At 41.6% G+C, this 13,635-nt stretch overlaps 1 protein-coding gene across 4 annotated transcripts in view; it reads left to right on the top strand.

Moving 5' to 3' along the window:
• The window catches only part of LOC124213602 (diphthine methyltransferase), a 93,203-nt gene that overhangs the window by 27,810 nt on the left and 51,758 nt on the right, over positions 1–13,635 (top strand). For all 4 annotated transcript variants that reach the window (XM_069134202.1, XM_046615054.1, XM_046615055.1 and 1 more), the window contains one exon: positions 5,778–6,397. In XM_069134202.1, the coding sequence (XP_068990303.1) occupies positions 5,782–6,397 (616 nt within the window). In that variant the 5' untranslated portion in view covers positions 5,778–5,781. The remainder of the gene's footprint in view (positions 1–5,777; positions 6,398–13,635) is intronic.

The following is a 13,635-nucleotide window of genomic DNA, read 5'->3' as shown; positions in this document are numbered from 1 at the left end:
TGCGAGTGAGTTCAGACGTGTGAAATTGGAATTTTGGTTTTGTTATCCTGGTTGATTAATACATACGATGGCAGAAAATATGGACGTGGAAATAGAATTTTATTCGAGATATAATCAGACCGCGATGTTCATATTATTTCACCTATTAGTCCTTTTACAGGGCGTGGTCTTTTGTTGTAGGGCACAAATGTACAGTATTATTTTTCACACGGAAAAACTCACAGCTGACAGTTTGGCGGCTGAAACAGCGGCGAGAGGCGAGGGGACGGTTCGACAGAGTTTCAGGTTGAGAGAAGTCAACACTGTCGTCAGTTTTTTTTTTTTAAATTCAAGTTCCGACAAATTTCAAAATTCCATGGGTCGGTAGCGGCTAATTAGCGGCAAATTTCAGTGCTTTGGAAACTTTTTTACGATCAACCCTCCATGCAGAATTAGCACACGGTTGTGCTGTTTCCGAGAGAAGTCAGCACTGCCATCGATTTTTTAAAAAAATTCAGGTTCCGACAAATTTCAAAATTCCATGGGTCGGTAGCGGCTAATTAGCGGCAAATTTCAGTGCTTTGGAAACTTTTTTACGATCAACCCTCCATGCAGAATTAGCACACGGTTGTGCTGTTTCCGAGAGAAGTCAGCACTGCCATCGATTTTTTAAAAAAATTCAGGTTCCGACAAATTTCAAAATTCGATGGGTCAGTAGCGGCTAATTAGCGGCCAATTTCGGTGCTTTGGAAACTTTTTTACGATCAACCCTCCGTGCAGAATCAGCACACGGTTGTACTGTTTCCGAGAGAAGTCAGCACTGCCATCGATTTTTTAAAAAAAATCATGTTCCGACAAATTTCAAAATTCCATGGGTCAGTAGCGGCTAATTAGCGGCAAATTTCGGTGCTTTTCACAATACCCTACAATCAACCCTGAGTAGTTATTCTTCGTGTGGTTATGCTGCCTTAGTGTGAAGTTGCCATAACCCTCAAGTTTTTTCGAAAATTTGGGCTCCAACCTAATTATGACTACAACTGATCATCAGCGGCTAATTAGCGGCAAATTACAGTTCCATTCAAAATCACCAATCACTAACCCGTCGTAGTTTTTTTACTCGTGGTTGTGCTATCTTTTTGTGAAGTTTGCAGGGCCATCGATTTTTTCGAAAATTTGACACGCGACAAAATAAATTTTTTCACGGCTAATTAGCGGCTAATTAACGGCAAATTATCCAAGAGATACTATTTCGATTTTTGTAAGTCGTTGTGCTAAGTTAACGTACGTGTTCCATGTCAGCAAACGTACAATCATAAGGTGGATGAAAAGCTAATTTTTTGATACTGCTCAGGAAGTGATTTATATCCACTATTCTTCTGCCGGCCAACTCGAATGGTGGAGTGGATTCGATTGTCATGCGAATATTACGCAACGATTATATTTGTATTTATATGTTTATTCAAACAGAGAATTGAGTTCTAATTGATAACAACAAATGGTGAGTGCGGGCGTTAACGTTATATTAAAATTTAATTAGGCGTGCGTTACGCCTGGAAGCAGTATTGAGACTGCTCACACGGCCTCTCGCCGGGCTCGGCGACAGTGCATACAAAGTGCATAATCGCGTAATTTGAGCACTGCTGCCGATAAGGAAGCCAAGCGCACAAGGCGGGCTACGCTGCACGATGAATTTCGTACTCATTTAAATGATCCCCGGCATGTTCCTACGAGAGGATATAAAACTGTTACATTTTATTAGAAATGTTCCAGCTCTATCACACGATCTTAGATTGATCCATTATCCTTTCAAATCGTAACTCATGGTCTTCTACCACATTATTATTGGTTGTGGGCGAAAAACTTACGGATGTGCTTGTACCTACAACTGCCGTCTCCTTATGGGCTCCCGTTATAGAAATCGGAGAGTTGGGTATCACCTCCGAGCAAAACAGATCGACTGCGACGAATTCTGTTGGAGATCTGACCTCGTCAAACTCGATAACATTATCTGTTATCGTGTCTTCGGTTGGCGTGTCTTCCGCTACCAACTCTTCGTCGATCATTTGGCTCGCAGCAATTGCACATTGACCATATATTATGTAACCGATTGACAAGTATGTACAAAACATCAGAGCCGGTCTGATTTGAGGCCTGACCCCCAGGTGGGTGTTGTTTCAGATGAATGTTTTACTTATATTTACAAATTTTTCTTCAGAAATAGTCGAAAAATGTAGGTTATTTCAGGTTCGTAAAACTTATTTTTTAGGTAATCGCGGGGCATATGATAGTAATGTTTCTTAATAGAAAATGTTTAAGTTTTTCTCGTAATTGTAGTTGTTACGTCCGTGAGTAGAGTTTACTCCTGAGCGGTAGGAATAAACCGGTTCGCTTCACTTTTACGTTCCAGGTCAACTGGAAATCAGTATGAGGATTAATAAAATACGAAGTGTACTGTATGAAGCTATGTCTTGCTTATATATTTATTTCAGAAAGCTGATAGTCTGGATGTGAAGTTGTCGAGAGTTAGAAAAGGAATGTCGCTAGAGACTTGAAACGTACGGGGTGCAGAAAAGGTGATGAGTAAAAAAAATGGAAAATTAGATGAGTAAGCGCGATAGTGAATAGCGCGAGACTAGGTAGAGATAAGAGGACAGGACAGAGACCATGAGATTCATATAAGAACTGTGAGAAAGTTAGCGAGTAGGAAAAATTAGAGAGAAGTGGTATGCTGGACGTAACAAAGCATAGAAAGATAAGGTATGGAACGAGCTTTATCGATTTGTAGCTGTTCTTCGTCTGTGTCGAACTCTTTTGTCTTCAAATCACCTACGCAACGGGTTTCTTTTCGTTTTTTATTGTCCTTCGTTACTTCTTGCTTCAGCGTCCAGCAAAAATCTGCCATCATGTTGACATTCCACTTCCCTTGATATCGACTCTCCATTTCACTTATGTCTTGATGGAATCTTTCTCCCTGTTCTTCACTGCACTCTCCAAGATTTTCAGGGAAGTAGTCAAGGTGAGAATGTAAAAAGTGTCACTTAAGATTCATCAAGCAACCTAAATTTTCGGATTTTTCCAGCAGCTCTTCATCTAAAGCCTCGTAATTCTCACTTTTGTCATTTCCCAAAAAGTTTTGGGAAATATTTTTAAGACTTAGCCAAGCTACTCTCTCATTGTCGTTTATTTTTTCAACGAATTCACCGTTCTGAAATAAACTCTGAATTTGGGGTCCATCAAAAATTCCCTCTTTCAAATTAGCATCACTTATAGCGGGGAATTTATAGTTTTTTGAAGGTTACATTTTTTTCTGGTTTTACAATTAATGGAACGTTGGCATATTGGATTTTATTTTTAGTTTGTATTCCAATGAGTAGTAATTTGGACACAATGATTGCTTGCGCCTGTAACCAGGGCACCTCCACGTGGTGATGGTGGGCAACAGAACCGTCTGGTAGAGTCCATGGGATAACGGCGTGTATGACGTCATGGCAGGCACAAGCGATAAATGCTTTACGATGCAGGGATTCGGAAACCCCGTATCGGCATCTGGGCATGTGTCTGGTTAATGTTTCACAACACTTTTTGGGAAATAATAAAAGTGAGAAATACGAGGCTTTAGTGAAAGAGCTGCTGGAAAATTATGAAGATTTGGATTGCTTGATGAATCTTAAGTTGCACTTTTTACATTCTCACCTTGACTACTTCCCTGGAAATCTTGGAGAGTACAGTGAAGAACAGGGAAAAAGATTCCATCAAGACATAAGTGAAATGGAGAGTCGATATCAAGGGAAGTGGAATGTCAACATGATGGCAGATTTTTGCTGGACGCTGAAGAAAGAAGTTACGAAGGACAATAAAAAACGAAAAAGAAACTCGTTGCGTAGGTCATTTGAAGACAAAAGAGTTCGACACAAACGAAGAACAGCTGCAAATCGATAAAGCTCGTTTCTTACCTTATCTTTCTATGCTTTTTTGAACGATTTTTGGTAAATTTCTAACTGATTCACATTAACAGATTTTTTATTTGGATTTAGTGCATCACAATAGGTGAGAAATAAATTTAATCATGTTGAATCAATTTTTTTATTACTGTAAATACAATTTATAGCAAATTTCACGGATTTTTTTGCAATTTATTTATATTTTCAAGCTCCTACAGGCAAAATAAACTTCACATTTATACTCAGCGGATCGAATCTCATGTAAAACTTATATGATTTATATTTAGAAATTTTTTTTTCACCAAAACTGCAGTTTTTTCCATTTTGTACGGTTTTTTGCACTTTTCTCAAAATTTTGAGGGCGTTTCCGGACCAAACGGACTTCAGATTCGGATTCAGCGCGTCTAAATACATAAAGGTAGGTGGGTCTGTTCAAATGTACAGACCACATTTTTTTTGTGGGCCGGGGTAATTTTCCTCGATAACACTAAACAGTTTCCACACCGTTGACGGATATATCATGCTTGCATTTAAAATTTGCAAGCAATACCAGTCTAATACAATCATAATTTCTCAGGAATCTTTTGTACCATCGTGGCACACATTTTTTAACAGTTTTATCACAGCATGTTTCGCCGATGATTTTTCGGCAGATGTCGAACCAAATGCAGCCTTCTTTTTTATACGACTCGATTCGTAACAATTGCAATAAATATGCATCTAGCTCGCCACTTTCCTGGCAAAAAATCACCCGGGCTTGAGCTAATCGCTCGTTGTTAGATAACATATGACGTAATTCCTGTTTGACTTTTAAAGCTGATCACAGAATAGTACGAAAGTAGTAGGATATCACATGAATGAAATGCATGGTGCATGCATTCGGGCATGCAAATAGGTGTACGTCAAGTTTAATACTTGATAAATAATGATAATCCTGATCGGAAAACAACTTTATGAGTAAAAAACAATGTCAATAATCGCTGAACGGTAATGAAACGACGTAGATTTTTACAATGTAAAGTGATGTGGAAACCAATTCCAACGACGGAGAAATAATAGGAACGAATAAAATTCACGTGATAAGTATGACTTGCAGCAAGTAAGAAATAAAAGTATCATTCACATGGGAAAACAAATGTTCTCGTCGTATATTTGTTATGTTGCTACTATACGAGGCAGGCCGGCTGTGTCAGAGCTCGTGGTGGAGCCCTCCCTTTAAATGCCGGGTGGGGATACTTGCGCGCGCACTTGTGTGAGTCCCAGCGAGCGAAAAGCTATTACTACGTCTCTCTTTCTCTCTCTGCAAGATACACTCGGCACCTTTTCTTACGTACTTTTCTGTGTTTCTGTGTGATTTTGATTCTTATTAAGTGCATTTTTTTTACTGCTATATCTAGCCTAACCTAGCTTAGCCTTATTGTCTAACTGTTATTTCCTTCATCAGAAAATTGAATTTCCAAGTTCGGAACCATGGCCTGCGAATCTGAAGAGTTTTAGAAATCTGAAGAACTTCAGAATCGTTCCTTTCTTTACCCCCAAAATAGCGGTATAAGTTTCGTTAGAGGACGCGAAGATTCACCCTCGCAAATAAATGATAAATTAATATAAATTTTAACCTTAACTTGCTAGATGTGTGTTCCCCACACATAAACCCTTGACTCTCAGCTAGCGAGGCGAGGCCTGGACACTTGAAAGTTAATTGTAAAAGACAAAGTTGTTGAAGACAGAAATAGAAAAAATGAAATATTCTAAGAAAGCTGCCGGCTTGCTGGTAGCGAAATGGCGGCCACATCAATATTTTCATATATCTAATCAACACCTAATATAATATAAATGATATAATTTTCTCTGTTTCAGAAATATGTTTTCAATGTGTTTTACGACGCTGGATACGTTTGATACAGAATTTTCTGCAGATTCTGTGGAATGGTGTCCCATCGAACCGTTTACCGATGTGTTTGTATGCGGTACATATCAATTCTCCAATACTGAAGTTGGAGGTGATACGGAAAATACAAAGTGCCCGAACCGTCTTGGAAGGATTTATCTATTCCGTGTGAAAAATAGCGGAAAACTGAACTTGTTACAGCATTTGAATGTTCCAGCTGTGTTAGATATGAAGTGGATGCACGTAAAAATGAATCACAAAATACTACTCGGTGTTGCCAATGCATCGGGCTGCATACAAATCTATGAACTGTCGGATGTGAATAATATATCATTGAAATTATTCACAGAACAAAAAATCAACCCAGATCATGGTGAAATATTAGCATTGTCTTTGGACTGGTCATCCGGAGTATTATGTAACAACGCGGATCAAGATGTGAAGGCTGTGGTCAGTGATTCGCATGGTTCTATTTCAATCTTCGAATTTCGTGGCGAAAGTTTAGTGAACAAGTATTTGTGGAATGCTCATGGCTACGAAGCATGGATTGCAGCGTTCGATTATTGGAATACTAATATCATATACACTGGTAAGTTAATGAATAATGATCGTTTGAACGACCAGCAAGTAATATAGTGTGTTTAGATCGTTTGACCAGAGTTCTTCTCTAACTTCAATCGGGATGGGATGAGTGAGTGAGAGGGTGAATAAATAAATAACACGATTTCGCGGGAAAGACGAGACGCTTGCTTCGGCATAAAAACCCTCGCGGTGCAGAGGGAAAAGCCGAAGCAAGACAAGTGTTTATTAACTGCAAATCAGATTATCATAATACAGGATAATATAGTCGCTGGTGCGTTCCTTGTCAACTAGATTGAATGATCATTCAATAATCTTAAGCCAACTTATCTAAGTCTCCATGAGAAACCGTGCTCCGCAACTTCCAACGCTAACGTGGAAGCAGGGAATGGGGAGCGTCAGGGTGGCCCAATGCCGTGCAAACAGCGGTCTCGACGTCTCGGGAACCAACGCTGAAGTGCTCGGGCGACAATGTATGTCGCCGCGATGACGCTCGCCCGGGAGACGGGCACCTCCGGTCCAACTGGAGGGTGAACCGCGTCTCCCCCAACCAACTTGAACGGATAATTCTTAAAACTACGCGAAACGAAATAATCGACGCGCGTGTCTAAGGAAAACCTAACACGTCCTACCTATTCGAGCGCTCGAGACTAACTAACTTGCGCTGCGCCCTCACCGGCCAAGCGAACGTACGTAACTGCCGATTCGAGTATCGGCCCACGAATTTCTGGCGTGGACAATAAGTACGTAATTTGAATTACTATAACGTTGAACTACTTGTCATGTGGAATAAGAAAGTAAATCTACTGTTGTGACCCTTTAGTCACTTTATACGTGGTAAATAGGTACAACATACGAATATAACGAAACTAAAGTATTTGCTGTGATAAATTTACAAACTAACATAATAATAATAAAGTTGCGCGAACATAGTGCAAGTAAATAATTTATGGTGAGCGAAGTGCTTTCACGCTTACCGCTCGCCTTTTACCCCGTAGGGTGAGTATAATTGTGATCGGTCTAAGTAAGGTCAGAAAAATAATATTCCAGTAGGAAGTACCTGACTTTCATCGAAAAAGAGGGCATCGCTGAAACTTTGTGTATAGCTAAATTGGGCGGCCAGGAAGTTATCCTGAAATTATCCACAAAAGTTAAGTCCGGGTTTGGTCGCTGAAAGTTATTTAAAATTGAAAAAGTGCCAAATCAGCGACTTTTTTTTTCTGTAAGTTTTAGTGAAAAACGTTTCCCAAAAAGTTGTGCGCCATGTTGTCTTCTACAAAATAAGTTCTTTACAAAAATCACGTAGCATAGGTACTTTAACCGTAAATCGCAAGTGAACAAAAGAATCTATTGTTTTCTTTATTGTAAGTAATTCGGTCAATGATTACTGCAATGTCCTGAAACTTGTTCGACGCGTAGAACAATCTTTCCCCGAAAAATGCGATAATTGTTAGTAGCAATACAAGGAGAGTTCTACTTGTAGATTCCTGTTACTGACACTTACCGACATCCTCCTCAGACTCAAACCCTTCTCCGCGATGACGACACAGTCTGCCGTACCGACTTGAGGTCAAAAACGTGCTACCTTATCGACAATTTTATCGGTCGTCAGTTAAAATCGCACGGCTTTACTGTCAATTCTTATCGATCAAGGGTCAAAATCGTGCTGCTTTACTTACAATCTTATCGACCGAAGGTTAAGGATTCTATGTTGTGCTCGCCTGCCAATGGTAGAGGGTGCAGCGCGGGGCGGGGGGGTGAACTTTTCTACCGACCTGGATGTCGGTTACCGTCCCGCATTCTTTTTCCACGATAGGACTGCTGATGCGTAACATCAACCACCTCAAATTCTTTTCCAGCGATAGAACTGCTGTTGTGTAACATCAACTACGTCACATTCCTTTCCCATGTGACGTTGCACCTAGAGTGCAAGTCACAACAAACCCCAAACCCGCGGGGAAGAGCCGAACGGGTGAGCCCTGTCCCGTCGGAAAAGACCCGAACATCATCGAAGCCCCCCGACGCTCGGCAGAGCCGAGCGCGAGATTCAGTACGAGCACGGCCGTAGCAGCAGCCACACCGGCGTAGACGAAACCCAGAAGCGAAAGCGAGAGAGAGAGAGAGAAAGAAAGAGAGAGAGTCACCGACACACACACACACACACACCGACCACCCAGCTACCCTCCACCGCACCTCAAGACCTCCACACACACACGTCGACGTAACCAGGTTAGCCTGCCTTCTATCGCCGATCTGCTCCTCCCCTCGCAATACCAACCCTGTCTACCACACACTCCCCGTCACTCTACACCACCCTCCCCTCGCCATATCAACCCTTCCGACCCCACATTCCCCGTCCCCTCCCACTCTCCTTCTCCCCCCCCCCCCCTGCGCGCGTATCTGTAAGTTAGTATTAAGCAACGCTAAGGGCTGAGGCGTGATCAGCCACCGCTTACGTCTACAACCCTTTTGTAAATCTTAATTTAAGTCGAGCCCTGGTGCAAAAGAAAAAAAATACACACACTAAGTTTTACCGATCATATCCGCCCCGTCTCTAATTGTCTTCCCCACCCATATTATTCGTGCGGACTCAAAACCCGTCACAAATTGGCGCCCAACGTAAATTACCCACATTTTTACCCCAAATCCAAACAATTAAGAGACAAAACACAGGAATAAACGCTAACAAAGTACACATAGACTCACGAAACAAAACTACACAGTGACGAAAATTCAAATAAAGACAGTTGAACACACACACTACCAAACACGATACACACAATGGCAGACCAAGGACACAGGGAACCGCAAGGCCTAGCGCGCGAACACATGGACATACACACACCCGAACGCAACCAAAACAACTCGACACAGAGCGAGCCGCGCGCGACACGAGATCAACAAACACCGACCCAACGGCAGGAAATAAATAGACGATGCACGATAAATTCACCAAACACAATAAATATAATCGATGCAGCTATCATAGAGAATACACACAATTTACACAGTACACAAATTCAACACCAAGAAAGCCCAGAACCAACAAATCCCACACAAACATACAATACAATCCCAACACCTACACACACGCAAACTAACACGGTAACCACCAATCAAACGAACCGACACTTCACAGGAACAGACACATTTTTAGCCACCAACACACGTAACACACGACTTATGCAAAACCTAATAGACCTCGAAGCATCACCAAGCGACAGAAACGTATACGAAGATCCACACATATACAGCACACAGTCAATACACCCCACAAACACAAACCACACATCAAACCCAAACAGTACATACTGGAACCAGCCAGCAATGGCAATGAAAACAATACAAACATGGAACATAAAATACTCAGGAAACACAAACGAAGACATAGACGAATTTTTACAAAATCTCTGCGACTACCAAACGGGTTATGAAATACACGATACACAATTAATCAACAACCTCAGCCCGATACTCGAAGGTGACGCAAAAAACTGGTACAGATTAAACAGAGGCAAATGGCGAACACTGGAAGAATTCGAGAGAGATATTACACATGCATTTCAAGACATACAACATAGGGACAGACTGGAACAAAAAATCAGAAACTACGTACAAGGACCAACACAAAAAATCACACAATTCCTAATACAATTTAGAACACTACTATCACAACTAAAACCACCATACCACCCACGAACACAATTAGACCTGGCATACAGAAACATGAAAATAGAATACAAGGCATACATAAAACCATACGATTTCGCGAACTTCGACCAACTGGAAATGGCCGCAAAAGAATGGGAAGCAAATATCGAATGGGAAAACACGAGACAAACAATATTAAACAACTACACACAACCGCGAGAAACCTACACACACCAAACACACCACACACAATACATCCCATACAAGTACACACAAACACAACCCCGCCCAGCAATACTCCCAACACCAAATATACCACCGGCACTCACATACAACATACGACGAAACCAAACAAACCAAAACACACAACAGACTCGATACCCCGCAATCACGTATAACTCACCACACTACACTCAGCAACAAACGCAAACGAACCCAAACACAGGCACAACACCACGCAGATGCTTTAACTGCAACCAACCCGGACACTTCAGATGGCAATGCACACAAACACAGAACCAGGGAAACGAGTAAGGGTTGACCCAGCAAGGGTGGAGGGCAACCCCACAAACAACACAAACACACCCGAAACAGTAGCACCTACGACAGACAACAACATAACGGAAAGTAGATTCCACATCAGAATCGAAATACACGGTCACGAATTTAACGCACTAATAGACACAGGCGCAACACACTCATACCTAGGCGCAGAAGTAATACAAATACTACACAACACAGACACACAAATAAACAACACACCCGACAGAACAGCTACAATGGGAAACGGAACACAGGTGACGATAGAAGGAGCAGTAACACTCCCAATACGCCTCGGCAACATAACAAAAGAAATTAAGTTCGGATTAATATCAAACTTAGGCTCGCAATGTATCATTGGTAACAGCGACTTAATAAGATTTGGAATATTAATAAATTATGGAAAAAACACATGGTCACTGATAGACGACCCACAGACACACTACCACATGCAAACTAGACCACAAGAACTACCAACACCACTCAAAGAATACACACAAATACATCAAACACGAGAATCACGACACCAATCAACACAAACACACACAAAACAAGCAAAAGCAGCAGAAAAATTAGAAGCAACGAAACAACAAACAAACCCGAAAACAACAGAAAGACAGGAAAACACAAAAAAAAAACAACCATAAAACAAAAACCACTAACACCAACACTACCCAACACAAAGACACCACCGGAAAACACCCCCCAAAAAGACAACCCACAGAACACACAAATCACAAATCAAAAAATCATACCCACAAACACACAAACAACAGACGACACACAAACCGACAAAGAAACCGAACCACAGATATGCGCAGGAATACAAGAACTCACACAATCACAACACACACAACTACAGACGATAATACAGCAGAAAACCTCAACACTACCAGGCCAACTCGGGCTAACACACCTAATTAAACACAAAATAGACACACAAGGACACGCACCCATAAAACAAAGATACTATATGGTATCACCAAAAATTAGAGAAGCCATCCACACAGAAATACACAAAATGCTGAGAGAAGACGTGATAGAACCATCAGAAAGCGAATGGTCGAGCCCAATTGTCATGATAAGAAAACCAAATAACACATATCGCTTCTGCCTAGACTTTAGGAAGGTTAACTCAGTATTAAAAAAAGACGCATACCCACTACCATACATGACAGCAATATTAGACAAACTACGGACAGCACAGTACATATCAAAAATCGACTTAAGCCAAGCATACTTCCAAATACCACTCGACAAAGACAGCAAACACATAACAGCCTTTACAGTCCCGGGAATGGGCTTATTTCAATTTAAAAGAATGCCATACGGACTGACAGGCGCACCAGCGACATTCCAAAGACTACTAGACAGACTCATAGGCCCAGAATGCGAACCATATGCATTCGCATACCTAGACGACATAATAATAGTAACACAAACATTCGACGAACACTTACAAAGACTAGAGCAAATACTAAAAAAAATTACAGACGCAGGACTGACAATAAACCCAGAGAAGTGCGAGTTCGGATGCGCACAAGTAAAATATCTCGGATACATAGTAGACAGACACGGACTACACGTAGACCCCGACAAAACACAACCCATAGAAAACTACCCAAGCCCAAAAACAATAAAACAATTACGGAGACTAATTGGGATGGCATCATGGTACAGACGCTTCATACCTAACTTCGCACACATTACAGAACCACTAACACGACTACTGAAAAAAGACCAGAAATGGCACTGGGGGGAAGAACAAGAAAACGCAATGAACACAATCAAACACGCACTCACATCACCACCCACACTCGCATGCCCAGACTACACACAAACATTCACACTACAAACAGACGCTAGCGGAACAGGGATAGGTGCCGTACTAACACAATCTCTCGATGACGAAGAGCATGTCATAGCCTACGCTAGCCGTGCGCTAAGCGAGGCAGAACGTAAATACTCAACAACTGAGAGAGAGTGTTTGGCGGTACTCTGGTCCATCAAAAAATTCAGACCCTACGTGGAAGGTTACCACTTCAAAGTCATTACAGATCACCACGCACTGAAGTGGCTTAGACAATTAAAAAACCCCACAGGCCGACTTGCACGATGGGCACTAGAACTATTAGAATACGACTTTGACATTACACACAGAAAAGGTACAATGCACGACGTGCCAGACGCACTTTCAAGACGACACGAAGACGAAGAACACATAGACACAATAGAAGACACGACAGACAAGTGGTACACATACAAAAAAAACACAAGTACAAACACGCCCAGAGAAAAACGAGTCGTGGCGAATCAGAAACAACCAACTATACTTCCACCGCCCTAACCCCCTACACTCAAACCTCCTACCAGACACAAACCCATGGAAACTAGTCATACCCAAAGACAAAATAACACACATACTACACGAAAACCACGACGTAACACAAGCAGGACACTTAGGGATCGAAAAAACATACCAACGAGTAGCAAAAACATATTATTGGCCAGGGATGTACAGAGACACAGTAAACTACATAAAAAAATGTGACACATGCCAAAGAACAAAAACAATACAAGCGCGACCGGCAGGACTAATGGGCATGAGAATTATCGAAGAACCATGGACAGTAGTAGCCTCCGACATCATGGGCCCACTCCCACGATCAAAAAAAGGAAACCAATACATCATAGTGTTCGAAGACCTATACACTAAATGGGTGGAAATCATACCGACACGCAAAGCAAACGCCAAAACAGTAGAACAGACATTCCACTCACACGTAATATCACGATGGGGTACACCACGCATACTACTGACAGACAACGGCACACCATACATAAACAAACTCATACGCGAACTGACACAAAAATTCAACATAAGACACGCAACAATCCCCCCATACCACGCACAAGCCAACCCCGTAGAGCGAGTCAACAGAACCGCTAAAACAATGATCCAAGCCTACGTAAACAACGACCACACAGAATGGGACATACACTTACAAGACTTACAATTTGCAATCAATACATGTACACACACATCAACTAAACACA

The sequence above is a fragment of the Neodiprion pinetum genome, chromosome 3, assembly GCF_021155775.2.
Source record: "Neodiprion pinetum isolate iyNeoPine1 chromosome 3, iyNeoPine1.2, whole genome shotgun sequence".
In the NCBI taxonomy this organism is placed as follows: domain Eukaryota; kingdom Metazoa; phylum Arthropoda; class Insecta; order Hymenoptera; family Diprionidae; genus Neodiprion; species Neodiprion pinetum.
This window is presented reverse-complemented; position numbering and strand designations above follow the sequence as displayed.